We start from the raw sequence: 21276 nt of genomic DNA on the forward strand, positions 1-21276 counted from the left end.
TGCTCTGTCCCAGGTGAGTTGGCTTGACTGCCTTATCAAAGATCAAATGTCCATAGATGAGAGGGTCTATATCTGAGCACTCTATTCGATTCCATTGGTCGATATATCTATCTTTATGCCAATACCATGCTGTTTTGACCACTGTGGCTTCATAATATGCCTTAAAGTCAGGCAGCACGAGACCTCCAGCTTCGTTTTTTTTCCTCAAGATGTTTTTAGCAATTCGGGGCACCCTGCCCTTCCAGATAAATTTGCTTATTGGTTTTTCTATTTCTGAAAAATAAGTTGTTGGGATTTTGATTGGTATTGCATTGAATCTGTAAATCAATTTAGGTAGGATTGACATCTTAACTATATTTAGTCTTCCAATCCATGAACACGGTATGCCCTTCCATCTATTTAGGTCTTCTGTGATTTCTTTTAGCAGTTTTTTGTAGTTTTCTTTATATAGGTTTTTTGTCTCTTTAGTTAAATTTATTCCTAGGTATTTTATTCTTTTAGTTGCAATTGTGAATGGGATTCATTTCTTGATTTCCCCCTCAGCTTGTTCATTACTAGTGTATAGAAATGCTACAGATTTTTGAATGTTGATCTTGTAACCTGCTACTTTGCTGTACTCATTTATTAGCTCTAGTAGTTTTGTTGTGGATTTTTCCGGGTTTTCGACGTATAGTATCATATCGTCTGCAAACAGTGATAGTTTTACTTCTTCCTTTCCAATTTTGATGCCTTGTATTTCTTTTTCTTGTCTAATTGCTCTGGCTAGAACCTCCAACACAATGTTGAATAATAGTGGTGATAGTGGACATCCTTGTCTTGTTCCTGATCTTAGGGGGAAAATTTTCAATTTTTCCCCATTGAGGATGATATTAGCTGTGGGTTTTTCATATATTCCCTCTATCATTTTAAGGAAGTTCCCTTGTATTCCTATCTTTTGAAGTGTTTTCAACAGGAAAGGATGTTGAATCTTGTCGAATGCCTTCTCTGCATCAATTGAGATGATCATGTGATTTTTCTGCTTTGATTTGTTGATATGGTGTATTACATTAATCGATTTTCTTATGTTGAACCATCCTTGCATACCTGGGATGAATCCTACTTGGTCATGATGTATAATTCTTTTAATGTGTTGTTGGATACGATTTGCTAGAATTTTATTGAGGATTTTTGCATCTGTATTCATTAGAGAGATTGGTCTGTAGTTTTCTTTTTTTGTAATATCTTTGCCTGGTTTTGGTATGAGGGTGATGTTGGCTTCATAGAATGAATTAGGTAGTTTTCCCTCCACTTCGATTTTTTTGAAGAGTTTGAAGAGAATTGGTACTAATTCTTTCTGGAACGTTTGGTAGAATTCACATGTGAAGCCATCTGGTCCTGGACTTTTCTTTTTAGGAAGCTTTTGAATGACTAATTCAATTTCTTTACTTGTGATTGGTTTGTTGAGGTCATCTATGTCTTCTTGAGTCAAAGTTGGTTGTTCATGTCTTTCCAGGAACCCGTCCATTTCCTCTAAATTGTTGTATTTATTAGCGTAAAGTTGTTCATAGTATCCTGTTATTACCTCCTTTATTTCTGTGAGGTCAGTAGTTATGTCTCCTCTTCCATTTCTGATCTTATTTATTTGCATCCTCTCTCTTCTTCTTTTTGTCAATCTTGCTAAGGGCCCATCAATCTTATTGATTTTCTCATAGAACCAACTTCTGGCCTTATTGATTTTCTCTATTGTTTTCATGTTTTCAATTTCATTTATTTGTGCTCTAATCTTTGTTATTTCTTTCCTTTTGCTTGCTTTGGGGTTAGCTTGCTGTTCTTTCTCCAGTTCTTCCAAATGGATAGTTAATTCCTGAATTTTTGCCTTTTCTTCTTTTCTGATATAGGCATTTAGAGCAATAAATTTCCCTCTTAGAACTGCCTTTGCTGCGTCCCATAAGTTTTGATATGTTGTGTTTTCATTTTCATTCGCCTCGAGGTATTTGCTAATTTCTCTTGCAATTTCTTCTTTGACCCAGTCGTTGTTTAGGAGTGTGTTGTTGAGCCTCCACGTATTTGTGAATTTTCTGGCACTCTGCCTATTATTGATTTCCAACATCATTCCTTTATGGTCCGAGAAAGTGTTGTGTAAGATTTCAATCTTTTTAAATTTGTTAAGACTTGCTTTGTGACCCAGCATATGGTCTATCTTTGAGAATGATCCATGAGCACTTGAGAAAAAGGTGTATCCTGCTGTTGTGGGATGTAATGTCCTATAAATGTCTATTAAGTCTAGTTCATTTATAGTAATATTCAGATTCTCTATTTCTTTGTTGATCCTCCGTCTAGATGTTCTGTCCCTTGATGAGAGTGGTGAGTTGAAGTCTCCAACTATTATGGTATATGAGTCTATTTCCCTTTTCAGATTTGCAGTATATTCCTCACGTATTTTGGGGCATTCTGATTCGGTGCGTAAATATTTATGATTGTTATGTCTTCTTGTTTAATTGTTCCTTTTATTAGTATATAGTGTCCTTCTTTGTCTCTTTTAACTGTTTTACATTTGAAGTCTAATTTGTTGGATATTAGTATAGCCACTCCTGCTCTTTTCTGGTTGTTATTTGCATGAAATATCTTTTCCCAACCTTTCACTTTCAACCTATGTTTATCTTTGGGTCTAAGATGTGTTTCCTGTAGACAGCATATCGAAGGATCCTGTTTTTTAATCCATTCTGCCAATCTATGTCTTTTGATTGGGGAATTCAGTCTATTGACATTTAGTGTTATTACTGTTTGGATAATATTTTCCTCTACCATTTTGCCTTTTGTATTATATATATCATATCTGATTTTCCTTCTTTCTACACTCTTTTCCATATCTCTCTCTTCTGTCTTTTTGTATCTGACTCTAGTGCTCCCTTTAGTATTTCTTGCAGAGCTGGTCTCTTGGTCACAAATTCTTTCAGTGACTTTTTGTCTGAGAATGTTTTAATTTCTCCCTCATTTTTGAAGGATAATTTTGCTGGATATAGGAGTCTTGGTTGGCAGTTTTTCTCTTTTAGTATTTTAAATATATCATCCCACTGTCTTCTAGCTTCCATGGTTTCTGCTGAGAAATCTACACAAAGTCTTATTGGGTTTCCCTTGTATGTAATGGATTGTTTTTCTCTTGCTGCTTTCAAGATCGTCTCTTTCTCTTTGACCTCTGACATTCTAACTAGTAAGTGTCTTGGAGAACGCCTATTTGGGTCTAATCTCTTTGGGGTGCGCTGCACTTCTTGGATCTGTAATTTTAGGTCTTTAATAAGAGTTGGGAAATTTTCAGTGATAATTTCTTCCATTAGTTTTTCTCCTCCTTTTCCCTTCTCTTCTCCTTCTGGGACACCCACAACACGTATATTTGTGCGGTTCATATTGTCCTTGAGTTCCCTGATACCCTGTTCAAATTTTTCCATTCTTTTCCCGATAGTTTCTGTTTCTTTTTGGAATTCAGATGTTCCATCCTCCAAATCACGAATTCTATCTTCTGTCTCTTTAAATCTATCATTGTAGCTATCCATTATTTTTTCTATGTTTGCTACTTTATCCTTCACTTCCATAAGTTCTGCGATTTGTTTTTTCAGTTTTTCTATTTCTTCTTTATGTTCAGCCCATGTCCTCTTCATGTCCTCCCTCAATTTATCGATTTCATTTTTGAAGAGGTTTTCCATTTCTGTTCGTATATTCAGCATTAGTTGTCTCAGCTCTTGTGTCTCATTTGAGCTATTGGTTTGTTCCTTTGACTGAGCCATATTCTCAATCTTTTGAGCGTGGACAGTTATCTTCTGCTGCTGGCGTCTGGGCATTTATTCAGATTTCTCTTGGTGTTGGACCCAGCAAGGTTGTAATATTTTTCTGTGAAATCTCTGGGTTCTGTTTTTCTTATGCTGCCCAGTAGGTGGCGCTCATGGCACACGTTTGTCTGCGGGTCCCACCAGTAAAAGGTGCTGTGGGACCTTAAACTTTGGAAAACTCTCGCCGTCCTGGGGGTTCGCTAGCCGAAGCGGCTTGAGCCGGCCGGGGTCCGAACGCAGGGAGGGTTGCTGGTCGCCGCAGCCAGGGAAAGAGCCCGTCCGAATTTCCTAGTCGGCCCTGGGCAACAAGCGTGGCGGGAGGGCGCCAGCGGCAGCAGCCCGCCCGGGAGAGTGCACGTTCCCCGGGAGTCATGGGTTTGGAAGGGGCCTCCCCCACCCGTCACCGTTCTCCGCGGCCTGGGGGTTTCCGATCCAATTCTCTCAGTTGGTCCGGGGGCTGCGCGTGGTGTGGGCGCCAGCCGCCTTGGTTTCAGGGGACTGCCTCTCCCAGCCGGCCCGGGAAGGGGGAAGGGAGTAACTCCGGCCGCTTGCCACCCCGCCCGGTAAGGCCCGCGCGCCTCGGCGATCTCACCCGAGCTGCTTCTCTCAGCCAGCCAGCCGTTCCAGGATGGGGTACGCTGTCTTTTTTATCTCTGTTGTGGCTTTGGGCGCTTTCTGTATCGTTTCTACTCCCCTAGTAGGTGTCCTGGAGAAGAAACTAAGATCCGCGCGTCTTACTAAGCCGCCATCTTCCAGGAAGTCTGTTACTTTATTTTTGCTTGTACAAATAGGAAGGAAATGTCTTTACCTATGTTCTTAACTTTTAGGGAATACACACAGCCCTTTCATTTAGGTTGTATAAATTAGAGTTAGGTCCATGGGGTTGTAATCAGCAAGTTAATTAGCACATGGTAAAATCAACTTCCTATGCAAATATGATTTATAACTTTAAGTGAACAAAACAGCTTTGAACATCAAACATTTAAAAAATATTTGGTTTCTCGTAAGTAATTTTTTTCCTCTCAAAGTTTTATCTCATTAGTTGTGGAACTATTATAACAAATCTTTCAACATTAGAGCTATTTGCGCATCTTACCAAACTTACTTAGAAATAAAATTGTGGTTGCAACATGGAGAAAAAGTATGAATGTATTCAGGTAAATCAATCATGGTGGCACATTTGTGGAGATATACTACTTGCAGAAATATTCACCATCATTACTATGTTTCTTGTTCATTTCCATTCTCTTCCCATATTCCCTACCTCAGTGAATGGCAGTTTCTAAACTATTCTGGACATTTTTATACTGCTGTATCCTCTTGGGGATTTAACCTCATGAACATCTATTAAGTCTGCTTACTTCTTTTCCATTGCCAATATTCTAGTCCCAACTAACCTTTTCTCAAGACTAAACCACTGCAGTAGCTTCCTTAGTGGTATCCCCCCATCCATGCTCATCCTGCTTGCTTATCTCTCCAGTCCCCAACTCTCATGTTAGGACAGGGGAATTCTTCTAATTGCCAGCTCTGGTCACAAGACCCACACGACCTGTGTGGTATTGTTCCCTGACAGTTCCTCCAACTGTGTAGGTATAATGATTCATTCTCCCTTAGCTCGAGCCACACCGGCCATCTATATATGGTGGTCCTCAGATATGTCATGTTCCGTCCCACTAAAAACCTATACTTGATCTACTCCCTCTTTCTCCTCCACCATCCCCCCACTAAAACTTGCTCAGATGCTCCTTTTTTAAAAAACATTTGTTCCCCCATTATTTATTTATTTAAATTTATTTTATTTATTAAACATACCAACATACAAACACAAACATTCTTACCATATGATCATCCCATTCTACACATATAATCAGTAATTCACAATATCATCACATAGTGGTATATTCATCATCATGATCATTTCTTAGAACATTTGCATCAACTCAGAAAAAAAAAAGAAAACAGAAAACAATTCATACATACCATACCCCTTGCCCCTCCCTTTCATTGATCACTAGCATTTCAATCTACTAAATTTATCTTAACATTTATTCGCCCTATTATTTATTTTTATTCCATATGTTTTACTCTTCCGTTGATAAGGTAGATAAAAGGAGCATCAGACACAAGGTTTTCACAATCACACAGTCACACTGCGAAAGCCATATCATTATATAATCATCTTCAAGAAACATGGCTCCTGGAACACAGCTCTACATTTGCAGGCAGTTCCCTCCAGCCTCTCCATTACACCTTAACTAAAAAGCTGATATCTATTTAATGCATAAGAATAACCTCCAGGATAACCTCTCAATTCTGTTTGGAATCTCTCAGCCATTGACACTTTATTTTGTCTCATTTCTCTCTATCCCCTTTCGGTTGAGAAGGTTTTCTCAATCCTTTGGTGCTGAGTCCCAGCTCATTCTAGAATTTCTGTCCCACGTTGCCAGGAAGGTACACACCCTTGGGAGTCATGTCCCACATAGAGAGGGGGAGGGCAGTGAGTTTGCTTATTGTGTTGGCTGAGAGGGAGAGGCCACAACTGAGCAACAAAAGAGGTTCTCTTGGGGGTGACTCTTAGTCCTAGTTTTAAGGAGGCTTAGCCTATCCTTTGCGGGGTTAAGTTTCATATGAACAAACTCCAAGATTGGGGGCTCAGCCTATTGCTTTGGTTGTCCCCACTGCTTGTGAGAATATCAAGAATTCTCCATTTGGGGAAGCTGAATTATCCCCCTTTCTCACCATTCCCCCAAGGGGACTTTGCAAATACTTTTTTATTCACTGTTCAAATCACTCTAGGACTTATCAGGGCATCATTCCAGACAAACCTACAAATGCTCATGCCCTACTCAAGGTTCCATATACTTATGGTGTTAAATTAAGCTGTCCACATAAGTTATATTAGGAAATGCATTAGTCAAAATATAAATTTTGGACCAAATAAACATTTTTTGCTTTAGTCTCACACATAAGTTAAAGTTTTAAAATATTAATTACCATCTATTTTCAACACCCTGCAGTATTGACATTCCTTTGTTCTTCCTCATGCAAAAACATTTTTGAATTTGAACATTTAGTCACTATCATTTTTGAATCTATACATTTAGTCACTCTAGGCATTCCTAGATTATACCATCTCAGTCTTAATCATCTGTCTTTCCTTCTGATTTCATTTGTGGCCCCAGGCCTCCTCCCTCTATCATTCTCACATTCAGCTTCATTCAGAGTTCTAACATTATTGTGTTACAGTTAGGTAGTATTGTGCTATCCATTTCTGAATTTTTACAATCAGTTTTATAAGTTGTTTTCACAAGCTATAGTTTTATTTCATAGCATTTACCATAGTTACCATTTTATATTTTATGTGATTATCTGATGATTGGCTGTTCTCTTTATTTGTAAGTGCCACGAAGGAAGACATCATAACTGTCTTTTCCACCTCTTAACCTAGCATATGATTGGAAAACTAAAAAAAAAAGAAAATCAATATAACTGTCCCAAATGAAGCTCAGGCTAAACTGTACAAATAAAGGCTTTCAACACCCATATGCAGACAAAGCACATTTGTACTCACTCAGAGATTCATTTTATTCTCAAAATAAATCCTAAACTGCTATGGGGCTATACTAAACACCTTTCTCTGAATTTCTTCTGTTATATATCCTATAAAAATAAGGAATGTACTTACTCAAGGAGATTCTAAACTATAAATGACTTATAAAAAGTGAAATTTAACTTGCCAAAGTCCATAATACATATAAAGACATGGGTTCCAGAAACTGGATTTCTAACTTCCATTTAGAAAGGAAGACAAAGTTTGTAAGGAGCTAATTTGTGTTTAATTAGAAAAAAAGACATGCCAAAAGACATATCCTGTGTCCTCTTTTGTGACAGAGTTACTTGGTGGCTAGATGAAATACACTGGCCAAAGTCCTTCAAAGTCTGCACTGCTAATGCAGCACAGTGGCTTAAAGAGCACATACTCTGGAATTCAAAAGACTTGAGTTTGAATCCCAGTTCCTCAGATTAATAATAGTGTCACCCTGGGCAGTCATTTATCCACTTTGTATTTTAGTATTCTTATCAATAAAAGAGATGTAATAATAACAATGACAAAAACAACAACTATCTTGCAAAGTTTGACAGGATGCAAGTTAAATTTCTAGCACTAGGCAGCTCACATGCATAATAAAAACTCAATAAAGTTATCATTATTCTCATAATCAATCAAAAAATGTGAAGACTTTAATATGTGTGAGAAGTATAAGGTAAGCATCCATTATTGTGCTCTGATACATGGTGCATTTGGTAGCTTTTGTTAGGAGACAATTTTCCCTAGATCTCTTGTATTTTGCACAATCACAGGTTTAGTTCTCACTTTTGTTATTTTGCTCATTTTACATGTTGGCCACGGGATACCGTGGGCCAGCTAGGCTCTGCTCTATGTATCTTCTTCACCCTGGGATTCAGGCTGAAAAAGCAGTTTCCATACAGGACATATCCATTCTCATGCGACAGGAAAAGAACACTGGAGGAGCCACACTTATAGCTTTTAAAATTTTTGCTTGATTATAATATATCTCACTTTCACTCATACTCTGTTGGTCAAAGTAAATCATATCCCCAAGCTTGATAATGATGGGGTAAGGCAGTATTTCCTTCCCATAGGCAGAGCTGAAATAGTTTTAACTCACATGGCAAAAGGCAGGGGTGCATGATTCTCTTTCAAGGAGGGAAGATAAATGCAGACAATAATATATTTTGCTATGCATAGTAAGTGATAATTATGTTGGGACAAAATTTAAGGTCGTTCTGCATGTTTAAAAATTGTATCTAATTGCTTTGTATTACAATTATGATAGAAAAAAGTGCATTAAAGTTTGATGATTGTTTTTTAAATTTTCACAGAAATGGACTCTCTTAGATGATATACACATCTGAATAAACGCAATGCAGTTGGAATGCATGTGTTCAAATATACACAAAACACTCATGGAAACATGAAAAATGTATTTTTAAGATGAGTAAAGAGAAATGTTAATGCTACTATTAACAGAGCAAATATATGCATAATGCAAAGTTTCAACCAAACCATCATTCAATAATGAATAGAAAAATTTCAGCAAGTGTGCTTAGCATCTCTCATTTTCCCTTTTAAAAGTTTCTGTTTTCTTCTTCAAAAATCACCTCCAAGAAACAAAGGGTACATAAAGTGTTATTTATGATTTTTTTTTCTAAACTGCTCAACGACTTAACCATCCATTGAGCCATCTTTTCATTAAATAATCTCTTTGAGCTCATTAGACACTGGCTCTGGATGAAACAGACATGCTTTACTTTGAGGGTAGTGAGCCAATTAAAAATTGTCTACTCACTCTATATGCCTAATTTCAAATTAGAAGTTGTGATTCTGGGATTCCAAGAGCAATGACAATCATCTTCATTCTACCTAGTCTTTTCTCCCTATTTTCTGTTCAACTTAAGGTAGCCATTCCATTGTTCACACACTGACCACGTCCACCATTTCTCAAATGACTACGATCCATTCAAGGGATAGTTGGGTAGGGTTACTCCTCTAAATCATGAATTTATCTAATGTTAGTTAGGATATTGAAATATTTTACTTTTCCCACCCACTTTTAAGATAAACATGCTTTTACTTCTGTATTTTAAATTCTTAAATTTAAAAATAAATTTTAGCTATTTTCAACCTTATGAAGGTTATCAGCATCAAGAAGTTCACGCATCTGCACAAATACACTTTAAACATGGTTCTTCATTCATTGTTGGATCCAATAAGTATTAACTGAGTGAGTGAAAAGCTGAATTTAGACAAATATTACATTTTAACTAAACATCAATATATAATTCGATGACATCTTCTTAAAGTAAATATTATGACTGAGACTTTTCTGTGATTTTTTTCAAAAAGAAATATAAATACTTATTAACCTTCCACATTTTAATAACTTGCCTCAACTCTCTAGTGTTGCCCTTTATTTCATTCTTAGCAACACTATTCAGTCAGTATTTACTCTGAGTTCTATTTCTTAATTGTAGACAATTGTTTGAAGCTCTAGCTATGGCTGATATATTTTTACCTTACAGATGCTATTCTCTTGAACTCCCTGCTGGAAGAATGTTAGCAACAGATGGTGGAGCTTCTTGAGATATAAAATGATACTTTGCATATCAATGCATATCTGACAAGTGACTTAATCACAAAAGACACACTTCTTCAAGAAACAACCAGCTAGGCAGCACTGATGAGCTCAAAGAAAAAAGTCATCTCAGATATAGACTCATATATTTTTCTCTATTCGTTAATCAAGCAGGTTAGCAGTCAAGGCAGCTTCCATTTTATAGTTATTTCATCTGATTTCATCTCCATTTTTAATGAAGGAAATAAACCAAAGACTCTGCATTCATTTCCCAAAATACTTTTTTTAAAGAAGACATGGATATCAGTGCATTTAAGTATAGACGAACAATTAATATAAAGAGGAACTTTAAAAAAATCATCTGGCACATCAAGGTACATCTAAATACTGGCAGCTACAGGAGTAAAGAGACAGAAAGAAATCAAAACTATTTTTGAGAAAAATCAGTTAGGCACAGAAAAATCAGTCTAGCAAAGAGATTTCTATGACCTGTTGGATGCTCTACTACTTTAAGGACATGACTGACATATTCTAAAAACTATTTTTGTCAATTGTAAAGCCTGACCACAAATCTTTATCCATGTTGTATCTACCATGTTTGTTGCTTTGGTTCAAGATTCAGGCATCTTGCTGTTATTGTTCTTTTGGCTATTTCTCATTGGGGCAAAGAGGAGAAAAGATGAAAAACATTAACTGCAGCATGCCTCAATGACAGCAGTGTAAATGGAGCTAGGCCCAGTGTAAGACTGAAGTAAATATCTGGCAAGTAGTTGACAGAGATGGGAGCAAGGCCTAAAAATGCACAAAGGCAGTGGTTTGGGAACATTCAGATTATAGGGTAGAGGCAGGAGAAAGAAAATTTCCTGAGCCACAGAGATCAGAAAGGTTGAGTCTTTCCTCCTCTTGACATATTCCAGATACAAGCTCTTCCTTTGCAACATGAGTTCTCCCTCAGGGGACGCTCCTCTCTCCAACATCCTATCCGTGTGGGTGCGAAACCTTCCCATTCTAATCTCCTTTTCCTCAATCTTAACTCTCCTTTCCAAAATAATGATTTACTCATCTTAAAAATTATTCCATGCCAAGAAAAACAATGGAAAAATTTCTATTTCTTACTCTTTTAGGGGTATTGACATTTTACCAAGAGTTTCCTTGAGACTCAAAGCCTTAATTTAAGGAATGAATCTCAAATCTGAGGTATTTCGCATCTAGCAATCAGCTGGTGGGAGACTCCTAGGGCTCCCTAAATCAAACTTTATGTACCTGCCTGTTCACTGGCCCGGGTGGCAGTATTTTACAATGTGTTCAAAGACCCAAAATGCATGAAAAGAAATTCAAGCACAATTACCAATTGCAAACACAATGGCAAATTTATGTGTACAAAAAAGAAAATTACACTTCCCGTTGACTACCGGTTAAAAGAGAATTTTATTTATGAGATCTTTTTATTCACATCCTCCTCATCCAGCAACCCATTAATATGGTTAACACGTTGACTAATTATTATCTGACAGAACACTGCCCCGTTTCCTTAAAACATTTCTACAATAAAATCAGCACACAAAAAATTAAGTAGGAGCAATAAAATAACTTATTTATGTATGTGGAGAGGTGAACGGTGAGAGAGAAGAACACGATTATTACCCCCAAAAAACTTCTCATATTTATATATATATATGTATATATATATTTTTTTTTAATTAAGAAGCTTCTGTGAATTTAACTATCTTCAAGAATCTCTTTTGTCCTTATCTCCAGATTTCACTTTGCATCAAGCTGAGTGGCAGAGCCATTCCCCTGAATGTTAAAAAAAGTCGGGCTCCTCCAGGCTTTTGTTGGAAAACTCTTTATTTCAATAGGTAAGCCTCAAGCTCTTATATTTCAAAAATAGGCATGACTACACTCAAGTGCCATTCTCTGAAGCTGGTTGGTTTCTGAAATGCCTGAACTCATTATACTCATGTTGAGGTTTCTGATGCTGACATTTCTCAGGCCCTCAAATGCACTGCTGCAGCGAAGGCGCTGCCACCCGGGGAGCTCCCCCTAGGGTCTTTAGGGCTCTGATGAAAATGATTAACATACGGTTCAGAGCTACAAAACAGAGCAATTAACTGAAGGCAGCTGACCTTCAAAGAGACACGAACTCAAACTCTAGAAAGTTTCTATCTGCAGTTCCTTTTATTTTGAATACAAGGTTCTTGCGAATTGAAAAAAAAATGTGTAACCAACTTAAAAATTCAGTGATATGCAGAGACAAGTATGAGGTACTGGATGAGCAAGACTAACTAAATCAAGCTGAGAAAAAGAACATCTGGTGTATATTATTTTGGATAAGAATTTCTTTGTTTTTCTCATCCCTACCCTTACCCCAGTCCATTTTTTTTCTATTCGAAACAAAAGCAGCACAGAATGTATAAAGTGAGTAATTACAGCAATAGGAGTTATGTCAGATCAAGACTATCCTGAATTAGTTAAGTCAAAAGAACCATATCACTTTCACCCCAGGTAGAATAATAGAAAGAAGGTTATATTGCTATAATTTTCATCAAATCTGGGCCCAGAGGGGAGAGGGTTCAAATCATCATCAAGTTTATTGCATATTTTATTCAAAACTCTACTCTTACATAGACATTCATAAAACATTTAAGTGCCAGGCACGGGGCTATGCAAAGGAGACCAGACATATTTTCTGTCTTCAGGAAATCTCTAACAGTAGAAAATTTGAACTTGCATTGGGCAGGCACTACTCTGTTTACGCAGTCAGCCAGCGATGGCCTAAAAATGAATCATTGTAATGCAGAGAATACTCCACTAAGCGTTGTATTTGGTGCTTTTTACACATACAATTTTCCTTGAATCAACTAGCTTGTCTCCATTATTCTTTCCACAATCTAATCAATTTCTTGTTCTGGAAAATAGCCATGTTTTAACAGATCCTGACCAGAATGCAAAGAGAAACCTCTGAAAAAGGTACAAAACATTCAGGGTGGAAAAAAAAAGTAAAGAAGAATCTAGTTATTTTAATATTCTCTTAGAAAAGGAAGCTCTAAGTTTTTCTAACACAAGACTATTTCTCCCTAGGGAATGCCGTCATTTTTATATGGTGGCCATTTTCAATATATAAATAGTTGTGTTTTTTTCAGTTTTTACTTGAACATAAACCACTTAAGTAAATAACAAATAGTGGAATTTCTGTTCCTGGAGTCCAGGAAAATCAGGTGGATAGAAGCAATTATATATGTGGCTACTAAAACATCTAATAAGAGAAAATACTTATTTAACTGACATAATCTCTCATTTCTCCCACTGGCTTTACTAATTAAAAATCTGAGTCTGTAATTTGTAAATCATCTGAAATGAATTACACTTTTCAAACCTCAACCAAAAAAAGAAAGGGCAGATTATGCATAAGTGCAATATAAATGAGAACGTCTAACCTTTAAATGAGATGTCTCTGGAATTCTACAATTTATACCTAACCAACAATTAAAAAATACCTTTTCAATCATATTAAAGTCTGATTAAGTGCTATGTGACAACAGATAAAATCATGGGCTCCTACAAGTTGCCGGTCTTAAGGAAAGCCAGGCCTCGTATTACACCTGCTCTAGTTTCACTTGGGGAGCCCTTACTAAAATGCACCTTCCCAAAGCACACACAAGTCCTACTAAACAAAAAATCTCAAGGGGCCAGGGAAAATCTCTATTTTTAACAAGCAACCAAGGTGATTCTGATACACACTGAAGCTTGAAAAACACTGCTATAAGATTTTAGTAATGGATAACAAAATTCTGTTTAGAAAGAATCTTTTGCTACATCCTTCTTTCTATCTTCCCAGGGGAATACCCTTGTATTTCAAGCCATCCAGCATTAAACTGGAGTTTGTCTTATTAATATACTAGTAATAACTTGATATCACCAATATCTTGTAGTCCTTCTAATGGCCCTATAGATAAGATAGGCTCTTCTTTTGGTGTCACCAAAGATATCTACACCCCATTTCCATAATGTCCCTTGTTCAGGTTTCAGCTTAGCCAGGTTCACTGACCTGCCATGGAAGTCTGTGCTCCATCTGAAAGAAACACTTTCCTTAGACCTGTGTCTCCTTGTCCAGTTGGTTTTCTCTGACTTAATTACCTTCTGTTTTTAAGGTGGAATCCATCTCATCCTCTCGTCTTATCATATTCTTCCTGGAAATGCATCATACCACAAGTCCCCTTATAACTTCTAAAGGCCACTATGAACAGACTTAATTTCTTTTTTTTCCAAAGATGTCCTTAGGAACATGGATACACTATCCATTAACTTCTCAGAACCAGGAAACCCTATTAATGTTAAGCTTATTCACAGAACAGAGCCCACTTATCAATTTAACAAAGTTGTATTAAGTGTTTATAATGAGCCAGATACTGTTCTATAACACTGAACCAAAAAAGGCAAGGTCCTTGACCCCATAAAGCTTTATTTCTACTGGAGGGGATAGAAAAAAAAAATCAAATAAAGAAATGAAATAATATATTTAGGAAAAAAATAAAACAGTAATGACAGTGATGGCCGAGATGTGCATATGTGTGTGTTTTATGTTTTCCATTTTAGACTGGATGTACAGAAAAATCTTCTCTTAGGTGGGGTCAATAAGGAGCCAGTCATTCAAAGACCTAAGGAAAGAGAATTTGAGAAAGAAGAACCAACAAAGACTTTTGGCCTGCTCAAGAAACTGAAAGTAGATCAGAGTGGCGTAAGTATAGAGAGGAGTGAGGTGGTGTGAGGCTCTTGAAGGCCAGGGTGAGGTGAGTCGGTGAAAACTTCTTGCAGGGAATTTTAGATTCTAATAGCAACACAAAGTCACTGAAGAACTTCAAGTAGGAGAGATACCTGGTCTGAGGGTAAGATGACCCCAGCTGCCTTGTAGATATTAGATTTTAGAAGATCATGAGGGAAAGCATGAAGGCCAGCTGGGAAGCTAATGTGGTAAGCTATGATGATGACTGAAGTTAGGGAGGCAGCCATGGAGATGGAAGAAAGGTGATGGGTTTGGAATATATGTTGTGATATATATTAGGCTTTAATGATGGCTTGCAGTTAGGGGCAATGAAAAGTGCAACTTGAAGGTAACTCCTAACTTATTGGCTTGATTATCTGGGTGAGCAGTGGTGCAGTCTACTTGAGAGATTTTGAGGAAAGAAGATGGAGGTGAAAGGAAGAGAATGGAGAGCTTCCTTTGTTTTTAAACATGTTAAATTTTAGATGCTTAACATCCAGGTGGGATAAGCAAAATCTGGAGATATAAATCTGAGCACCAATGGCATGAAAATAGCATGGAAAGACACAGGATAAATTTTTTTAGGGAGCGCTTCAAATACAGATGAGGGTTCTAGAAAGATAACAGGTATGGTGGTTTGGAGTTATGCACCCCAGAGAAACATGTTCTTAATCTTAATCCATTCCTGTGTGTGTGAACATGTGTAATAGGACCTTTTGATGAGGTTACTTCAGTTAAGGTGGCTCAACTCCTTATGAGGATGGATCTTAATACTATTATTGGAGGCCTTAAAGAGAAGCCCAAGGAGGCAGAAAGTGACTGGAACACTAAAAAGCTAGAAGTCAATGGAAGCCAGAAGAGAACGGAGAAGACATTCCTCTGGTATTACTATGTGACAGAAAAGTCAAGGACACAAGGATCACCAGCAGCCAGTCCCAGAACACCATAGTCTTTTGGGAAAAGTGAAGCTGCCTACAAAGCCCACTTATTTTGCTTTCTAGACCACTCCATTAGTTTTCCCAGCCATGCTCCGGTGGTGCCCATAGCTGTCACCCCAGGCCTTAGTAATGCCCTATCCTGCCCAGTTCCTGTTTTTATTTCTGCCTTATTGGCTGATTCAAACTGGACAAAATCAGAAAATTCTGGCTACCTGTACCTATACATGTGCAAAGTAACAAGGTTCTGACTTAAAGTTACCTACACTTAATTACAATACTAGAATCTCCACCCCTTGTCATGCTAAGGCTGCCATTTTTGATCATGCGATGTATGAGCAGGCAAGATCTTCTACTACACATGCTCTATCTTACCCTGCCCTAAACCCATATCATGTCACACCACCTTCCAGTACCATACTTCCATAAAAACCTCTTTTAAACAAGGAGACAGATATGAATTTTTTCCTCTTGTCTCTTTGGCTGCCTCACAATAAACTCTCTCCTGGAGATCCAGGTATCAGAGCATTGACTTCTATGCATATTGGGCAATGAGCCCACTTGCTTGGCAACAAATGCATTGTCTTGATGATGCTTTAATTTTGGGTTTCTGCTAGCCTCAAAATCATGAGCCAATAAATTTATATTTGTTAAACCAACCAGAAACTAAAACACCATAGGACACCAATATTTAGAAATCTGGCAAAGATGGAAGAAAATATAAATCATGGTGGGTTATGTGGATTCAAGGAAATTAAGAAAATAAAATTCTCAAAATGTTTTAAAGAGGACACAGTCAACCACTCTGTATACTGTAGAAAGGCCAAGACATGGAAGGTACCACTGGTTTTGGCAACATGAATATAACCCTGACAAACCCTGAGCCAGATGAATGAATCATCTCTTTAAAGTCAGGTGTTTAAATAAATAACAAAAACTTAGGGAAGAAAGGTAGAATGGTGACTAGGAAAAAGAAGAGGGTTGGTTCAAAGACAATCTTATTACAACTTCAGAACTTCAGTACCTTTTAATCCAAGATAAATAATAGTGAAACATGCATATTGTACAAGACAGACACAATAGAATAAAAATTAAACAAAAAACAAAAAACAACCATGAGATACTATCTGGCACACATATTAAGTCAATCTAAACAGGAATCTTTGAATTTATCAAGCTGCACAGGATAACCATTTCATTTCTTCCTGTTTCAGGAAACATCACATGGCAATTTAAAAAAAAAGATTTATAATTACTTATTTAACAAAGAACAGCCAAGCAAAGTCTACAAATACACTGCTCCTAGGTACTTACCACTCCTCCCTCTCTCCTTAAGGGAACTGCCAAAAGCCTGATAAGTAATACCAACCTCCCATTTGTTAAACAGGTCAAATCACCTTGTCATTTAAATTGCTTCAAATTTGAATTTGTATGGGTTGCTAGTGGAGAACAGAGTCTGAAAGCTACATAAAATAATCACGCTTAGTCTTAAAACAGAATATATTAATCTCTTCTGGCACTGCTCCCCTGTGAAACCACAGAACTCAATGCTATTCTTTGGGTGAGTCATGCAGTGAAATTTCCAACTGACTTATCAACAGAGAGATGGTACCACATGAAACAGAGCCCACGTAAATTTTGGAGATCCTGTTTGGCTGTGACTTCAAATACTTTACACCAAGACCAGGGCTCTAGAAGCCAAGCAAGTCGCATACTCAATGATCCTTATATTGATTATCAAAATTATTTCCCAAAATGTGGTACTTGGACCACATTCACCTGATCACTGGTGCTTTAAAAAATGCAGATCTCAGCGACTCTCCACACTTATAAACCAAAAATTTTTAGGGGCAGGGCACAGGCATCTTCATTTTAAAAAAGTTCTCCAAGTATTACCTAGGTACCTGAAAGCTTGAGAACTTCTATCCTAATTTGTTTACTGTGGACTATACTGCAAGATCTTTGCATATTTTGTTTTGTTTTTCCATCTTTTATTTCCTCATTTTCCAAAAAAACTTCCAGGCTATTGTCCCTAACTTGCTGTTCTGATCATTTCAAAAACCTGTGGTGCTTCACTGCCTACAGAATAAAACCCAGACATCCTTGTACAATATTCAAGATCTTCAGCGATGGTTCCAGATTTATTTCTTATTGTTGCCCTTTTCGTGGTTGAGTTTCTAGTCAGTCAAAACACCCCACACATGTCCTAAACACTTCCACCTCCAGGCTTCTGTTAACTTTTTCTCTTCTTCAGGAAAGTCACTTTTCCACTTGTCATAAGAACAAATCCTACATATTCTTCATGGTTGAACTCATTGAAGCCTTCCCAGTTCTTTGCCAAGGGTAACCACTTCTATGAATTTCATACCATTTCATCTCAACTTCTTTTATGGGATTGATGCTCTCTTGTCTTTCTTTTTAGATGTACAGGAACCTGCAGTGGCTGGCAACATCCCCTTTCTCTATGCTGGCATCAGCAAAATAAGGTTCCCATGAAGCTCCCACAATTTTTATATAACCCTTCCCCTGGTTATAGTAAGTTAATGCAGGAGGAGGCATCTGATGCAAAGTAAGGCAACCAGAGTACTCTACCCCTTGACAAGGACTGATTATCCTAGGATGTGTACCTGACTCAAGCCAGACCAATCATTGTCTTTTCTTGTCCAAATCTTGTCCCACTGGTTATAGTTAATTGGTCTAGTTAATTAGGTGTCTAATTAGACACCTAACCCAAGCTAACCCTTTGGATTGAGAGTTAGGGAAGGTTAAATCATTCTTTCTCTTATAGCTCAAACTCTGAGATGTAATACCAGGAAGCTGTCTACCACATGGCTATGAGATTGGGCTTCCTGTGAATTAAGATGGCTTTGGGGTGGAGCCTTAAGCAGACATGTGGTGGGAGTGAGGCTAGAGGCCATACCTTTAGCCCTCATGGTTCAAAATACTCTCAAAGCACTACTTTATGTAGGTGATGTGTTACTTTTGGGGGAGCCATCACCACACAAATAACTCTTCTGTCTGCTAGCTGATTTTCACTCTTTGATTCTTCTTCTTCTTTTTATGTTGATGCTGAATGGAGAGAGGTTTATGTTACATTTATAAAAAGTTAAAAGAAAATAACAATTGCAAGGGATGGGTATTTTTATTTTGTGAAAGTCTGTTTTATTCTGTGAAAAGTTCTACTACTCCTTTGGGGGAGGGGTAGAAGAAAATTATTTTCTTAGCAAGAGAGATGTAGGCTCCCATACAAAGAGGGGCTACTACTTTGGGGTAAATGAAAGAGGGGCTGAGAACACAAGAATGTATGATAAGCTTTGATATAATTTACATTGACCCAGTTTACTTTTTTTTTTTTTTTTTTGCATGGGCAGGCACGAGGAATCGGCATGGCAGTGGAGAACTCTGCCTGCTGAGCCACCATGGCCCATTCCCCAGTTTACTTTTAACTGAGCTGGAAGAACATACTGGTTTTCTTCTATCTGTAAATGATTCTGCTTTTCATGATTCATGAGAGTTTTGATTTGTTTGTTTTTAAACAAGTTTGAATTTATAGAAATGCATGTTTGAGGGTAAATGGTCATCAAAGGCTCACTGTAATTGCTATCATGGTCATTTGGGAAACTTCCAGGAATTAAAAACAGAGAACAGGAAACAACCTTATAAAGAGAGCCATTTTCCTGGACCTAAAGGATGAAGAGTCATAAACTTAGGGTAATTTTTCCATATATAGACATAAATTAAAAACATTTATAGAAAGAGGCATCATTTTCATAACCTTTCTTATAACAGATAAATTCAATATGGTGAGACCAAAAAGGTATTGCAGACAATGAGTGTCAAAAGAATAAGGAATAGTATACATGTTATTTAAAGAGAAAGAGGAGTATAACAGAGAAGATTGGATTTAACAAATGAGTATGACTGCTGAATCATTGCATTAATATTTCTCTTGGTTTCTAATGTTTTGGAGCAGCTAGAAGAACAAACAAAAAATTGTGGAACTGTCACCTATACCAAACGTTAAAATCTGTTCTATAACTACTTGTTAAAATGTACTTGCGTGGGGTGCAAGCATAGTTCAGTGAAAGAATTCTCGCTTGCCATGCAGGAGACCTGGGTTCGATTACTGGTCCATGTACTTCCCCCAACCCCCAAAAACTGTACTTGGAAATATATTGATTTTTTACATGTATATGTCACAATAAACAAACAAGCAAACAAAAGAACATGGAGTGAGATGGTTAGGGATAAGGATTGGGTGAAGAAGTATATAATAAAATTTCATATTAGTATAAATTGTTATTTGAAATACATTAAGGCTGTGGGTAAATTTTCCTGTAAACTAAAACTGAAAGTACTTTAAATAATATTCTTTTCTCTAAAGAGAATACTATAGCTAAAGCAATGTGCCTTTCTGAAGTATTATGTGATTACAGTAAACTCAAATGAGATTTGTGAAATTTTTATTTTAAATTTATTTCTAACAATCCTGATAATTATAAAATTTACTTACCATTCTTCATAAAGTATAATTTTGTGACTCAACAGCATATAATGATTTGAAAAAGATAGAAGTTTAACCAACAATGTCCATCTGTCTAAAAAGGCTGCTTAAGCATTTCAGTGCCATGCACTTTAATGAATGACCTTTTAAATGGCCTTGCCTATTTTGTTCTATTTGTTTCCAGGAAATTCAGGGTAATGGATTAAATGCAGAAACAATGGCCCAGTTGTTTTATTTAATGGCCTTACCATTCTCTATTCAGAAATAAATTTTCTTTGCTTGAAAGCCTGGACAACTTCCTATGCTTTAAATGTCAGAAGAACAGAATAAAGTTTATTTTAAAAGCCTCTGGACCAGATATTTTAAGATCAGGATTTTGCCTTGACCAGAGTCTACAAAATTTCCTAATGAGTTGTAGAAATCACATAATTTATAATCTCATTTTTTGAAATGAAATTTAATTTATATGAACTTAAATACGATCATGGGTAATTTGAGGGGAATGTTTCATTTGCCTGTAGCTTCCTAGCAAATACTAGGCATATAGAGCATTAAAAACTCTGTGGGGAACAGGCAGATAAATTTGGCAGAATATAGAGTTCATGTAGCTTTGAAAATGATTTGGTCAGAACTCTTCAACTGTAAATAAAATCATTAGAGGCGTAAGTAAATTTTCATCCTCATGTAGTAAGATAGTCTCCAAATTGGTTATAGTGAATGATTAGCTTTATGAAAATCAGGGTTTGTTTAAAAAACAAACAATCCCACAACTTGATGATGCCTTGCAATTTCTCTTTTCCTTTCACTGACTACATTCTAATTTCCCACACTCAACATCAATATACTTTTTAAATAGTGATTTTATTTAGAGGGAAGATTAGTTAATGAAAACTGAAATAAATGTAAACATTCTACATTTTTCTTTCATCAAAAATGATATATTTCTTTTTTCTTTTAAGAAGTATTTTAATCTTGAAATATATCACATACATGTACATTTCAAAGAATAATTTTAAATAATAACAATAGCAAAGAAAAAAATATATAACTTCTTCTCTATCAGCCAGTTTAACAAACAAAATATTTATTTTCCCATAATATATTTCCTTCTCAT

The 21276-nt window shown here is 36.7% G+C and overlaps 1 protein-coding gene across 11 annotated transcripts in view; it reads right to left on the reverse strand.

The window, feature by feature from the left end:
• IMMP2L (inner mitochondrial membrane peptidase subunit 2) overlaps positions 1-21276 on the reverse strand; it is a 980891-nt gene that overhangs the window by 189405 nt on the left and 770210 nt on the right. For 2 of the 11 annotated variants that reach the window (XM_077168327.1, XM_077168492.1), the window contains one exon: positions 4570-18727. The exons of the other annotated variants lie outside the window; for them this stretch is intronic. In XM_077168327.1, the coding sequence (XP_077024442.1) occupies positions 18691-18727 (37 nt within the window). In that variant the 3' untranslated portion in view covers positions 4570-18690. Of the gene's footprint in view, positions 1-4569; positions 18728-21276 lie in introns of those variants that run through there. 11 annotated transcript variants of the gene reach the window in all.

This window comes from Tamandua tetradactyla, chromosome 1 (genome assembly GCF_023851605.1).
Source record: "Tamandua tetradactyla isolate mTamTet1 chromosome 1, mTamTet1.pri, whole genome shotgun sequence".
NCBI classification, from domain to species: Eukaryota; Metazoa; Chordata; class Mammalia; order Pilosa; family Myrmecophagidae; genus Tamandua; species Tamandua tetradactyla.